The 3,955-nt window shown below is 32.8% G+C and overlaps 1 protein-coding gene across 1 annotated transcript; it reads left to right on the plus strand.

The window, feature by feature from the left end:
- Positions 1-1,466: 1,466 nt before the first annotated feature.
- On the plus strand, positions 1,467-3,089 carry LOC126767346 (uncharacterized). Its single transcript, XM_050484879.1, has 4 exons — positions 1,467-1,830; positions 1,971-2,268; positions 2,323-2,703; positions 2,759-3,089. The coding sequence occupies exons 1-4, from the start codon at positions 1,552-1,554 to the stop codon at positions 3,055-3,057; spliced, it is 1,257 nt and encodes a 418-aa protein (XP_050340836.1). The 5' UTR covers positions 1,467-1,551; the 3' UTR covers positions 3,058-3,089.
- Positions 3,090-3,955: the final 866 nt, after the last annotated feature.

Here is a 3,955-nt window from a genome sequence, read left to right on the forward strand (position 1 = left end):
AGCGACAAGTTCGAGCGTAACTGAACATTTTATACACTAACTGCAAATTAATCATATGGTGTAAAATCACCCGGATGTTCGAAAATCCTGATATTAGTTATGTAGGGGTTAGGCCAAGTCTTCGCCCAATTTTATTCACATTAGGCATAGAAATACACTGTTTTAATTTTAATTGAGATAACTCAAATATTGGTTGATATAGGGGGTATGAGGTCACCCGGAAGTTAGAAGATCTTTATATCAGGTATATAGAATCAAGAAAGTATTAACCTGATTGAACCATTTTTGATACACATACTATTATTAGGAAAGGATTCTTTCAGAATTTTAATTGTATATCCCATACATTCACCGATGATTTCGATCAAAAGTCAACTATAGATACTGGGGTCCACATATTCGGTACCTAGGAGCTGGAACAGTTTTGGGTTGGTTTTGGACAATTTTTGGTCATAAGGTGGCATACTGTAAAGACATTATTCGTATAAAGTTTTATCCCGCTTTTTTTAAAACTCTTGAAAACATGCGTTCCTTTCTGCTCCCCAGTGTGCATTTGAACATTCACACAAACATATGTACTACATAATAACTAACTGCTTCACTACTGAGCTCGTTGTAATTTTAAGAGTGCCAAATTAAGTAGCAAGACACCAAGAAATCACAATTTAATTCATAAAGAAGGTGTGAGTTTAACTAGCAAAAAGGAAAACATTGTTCATGAACTATTGTATCAGAGTATTAAACATAATTGTTAACTTTTAATAATAAAATTTATTTTAGGTCTAAATGTCTGGTTCATATTTCCTGAAACCGATTTTTCTGCAGACGACACCGTATTGAAGATCTGGACTTTAATACTACTGGAAGTAAAACGAAAGAGCTCATTAAGTGCCTTTCGAAATCAGGACCGGCCCTAAAAAAAGTCCGTGAATTCACAAAAAATTATTTTCAAAGAAGAATTTACACAGAAGTGGAAAAAGTTAGTTTTAAAGTGTTTAAATTAAAGCACACTATGAATTTATAATTTTTATTGTTAGATTTCCGATAAGACAACTTGTGCTAAGTGCGTTGCATGTCATCGAGTGAGTAGAGGAAGCGGTGAAGTGACTACAAATTTCATCAAACATTTGCAAGTCAAGCATAGTGAATGTTTTAAAACATACAAAAGTTATAAAATAGGTAGCCCTTTTGGCGGTAACATGCAATCTGAGTTCGATGGTAAACTGTTACATGCAATGATTGATTGTTCATTGCCCCGTTCCATTCTGGAAAAGAAATCCTTTATAGATCTTTTTCAAAGTACAGGTATGAAGCTGATGTGTAGGCAAAGAGCGGCTAAGAAATTGGAAACAAAATATTCCATCATGATGGAAAATGTAAAAGAAAACATGGTTTGCTCTAAATATTTTTTACTACAGCAGATGTTTGTCTGGAAATCATAGAAGCTTCCTTGATACGTATCATTGGCTTACAGACAATTTCGAACGCAAATCGGCAGCTTTGGCATGTAGAAGAATTTGTGGAGCACACACCGCGGGAAATATTGCTCAGATGATTACTGAGATCAACATTGCCTTTGGTTTGAACAGCTCAAACATTGTCTTGACCATTACGGACAACGGTTCAAATTTTTTAAAAGCGTTCAGAGATTATGGTGTGGGAAATGACTTTTTCGAAGATGAAATTAATGACGAAATGCCAGACTTTGATAATGAAAGTTTGTTGCCCACACATCAGAGATGTTGCAGCCATACTCTGAATTTGCTTGCTTCAACCGATTTCGATAAAATTTTAAAAACTGAGCAGCCACTGTATATCCAGCATAAGATGGTAAGTCGCAAAACAAATGGTATTATTTTGCATTAAAAAAATAATCGTTGAAATTGAAAAAATGTAACGAAACATTTTTTTTTAATGCAATAGAAAACGTTTTGTAATTGTGAAAATATGTTTAATGTTAATTTTTTTAGACATTCGATAAATGCTACAACTTGTGGAAGAAGTGCAAGTGGCCAAAGTCGTCGGAAATAATTGAAGGGCACCTGGGATCATCGTTGGTTTTGCCCGTTGTTACTCGTTGGAACTCATTGCATGACGCAGTTAAAAAACTACTTTGCTACAAAGAAAAATTAAATAATCTGTGTGATAAGTTGACTTTGCCACAGTTTTCTGCAAGAGACGTACAGTACCTGGAAATGTACAATTTGGTAATGGAACCAATTACAAAGGCCCTAGACTTTCTTCAAGGAGAAAGCAACATTAACTATGGTATTTTCATCTTTTGGTTCTTTAAAATATAAATTTATATTCATATTATTACAGGATTTTTAATACCAACTCTTGTGACACTGAGCAATAGGCTGCATAAGCTATGTAGATCCCAGGAATTGCAACAATTATCATCTCTTATTTTAAAAATGGAACAGAGGTTAAGAGAAAGGTTCCAACCATATTTCATGTTGAAGCCTGAGGCAAATATTGCAATTGCAGCAACAGTGCTAACTCAAAGCATCAAAATGAAATGGGTCAAGGTGTTGCTGAGATTAAATCCGGAATTGCCAGAATTAACTGTCGAAAATATAACCAGCAGAGTTTTAGAAACACTTTACAGGTTTTACGCCAAAAATTGTAAAACATTTAATTTTGAAAGAAAAATTAATAATGTGTCGACTATGCCCGATTTTTTTGATTTCAGTGATGATGGTGAGCTTATGCGTACATTAATTTTGTTTTTCATTTTAAAGATTTGACTTTGCAGATGATGAAATTGAAGTAAGTTCTTCTCTACAAGAACAGATTAAAGTTGACCAACGATCCGTAATAAAACAGCAGTTCTTCAGCTATTTAAATGACAATGCAAGTGCTGACGAGATTTACCAAAAATATGATTTATTAAGGGAGGCATTTATTTTTTTTAACACGCCCTTAACGTCTTCAGCTCCAGTTGAACGACTGTTTTCATTTGCCGGGATCGTCAACAGTCAAAGGCGGCAATCATTGTCTGATTTTTCTTTTGAAAAATTAGTTGTAATGAAGGCCAATTGTAAATATATGTAAATTATAAAACTGTTTTTTTTTTGTGAATTGAATGTATTTGTTTTCTTTGTTATTTTTCCACGTATTTTTCCCCTTATTTTGATTTAGGAAGTACTAAAATGTTATTGGTTGTTTTGTTATTGAAGTGATTACACCTTTATTTTGTATACAAAAACTATCTAATTTTGTTTTATTTGTTCAGAATGTTTTCAATGCAAATTTTTCAAAACGAAATGTAAATATAAAATGATGAGCTTTCAAATTTTTTTAAAAATAATCGAAAATAATCAAAAATAATCCTTGAAAGTAGCCAATTACTTTTTTGATTACTTTTGATTATTTTTGATTGTTTTCTCGTAATCCTAACTAATCTTAATTATTTTTGGATTATTTGTAATCATAATTAATTAATAATCAGGAATTGTCAAAAAGAGAATTATGTAATCAATACCATTCCTTTTCAAATTTAATCTAATTGATTACTAATCGTAATCCAAATTTAACAGCAATGGTTCAAACAATGTTTATAATAGAATCGTTGTAACGCCCAGAAAGGTGCATCGGATACCCGATGGCGGCCATGCCCGTCTGTCTGTTTGTACATCGATTTGATATTTTGCACATAACCTTTCCTCCCCAAGAGCCTTCTCATTTGTCGAAACCGCCGATGTCGGACTGGCATAGCATATACATACATATATGTCGCCTGAAGGATCGGAATCAAGTGCTGTATGGTAAAATATTTTTATTTAACCAGAGATCTGATCTCTCTTCGGCAAAGGTTGTTAGTCTAAGGTAATAATGCAATTTCCTAAGAAATCGGAATCAAGTTCTTGTAAAAAAATATTTGTATTTGTGAAGGGTATTATAACCTTGGTGCAATCAAAGTTAAATTTTTTCATTATATTATTAAAAAGCA

The sequence above is a fragment of the Bactrocera neohumeralis genome, unplaced genomic scaffold (genome assembly GCF_024586455.1).
Source record: "Bactrocera neohumeralis isolate Rockhampton unplaced genomic scaffold, APGP_CSIRO_Bneo_wtdbg2-racon-allhic-juicebox.fasta_v2 ctg5651, whole genome shotgun sequence".
In the NCBI taxonomy this organism is placed as follows: domain Eukaryota; kingdom Metazoa; phylum Arthropoda; class Insecta; order Diptera; family Tephritidae; genus Bactrocera; species Bactrocera neohumeralis.

What these genes read in the sequence shown, in the direction of transcription:
- LOC126767346 (XM_050484879.1), top strand. Translation starts at nt 1,552, where the DNA reads ATGATTACTGAGATCAACATTGCCTTTGGTTTGAACAGCTCAAACATT. An exon ending in TGTATATCCAGCATAAGATG is followed by an intron (nt 1,831 to 1,970) that starts GTAAGTCGCAAA and finishes TAATTTTTTTAG; the next exon opens with ACATTCGATAAATGCTACAA. An exon ending in AGAAAGCAACATTAACTATG is followed by an intron (nt 2,269 to 2,322) that starts GTATTTTCATCT and finishes ATATTATTACAG; the next exon opens with GATTTTTAATACCAACTCTT.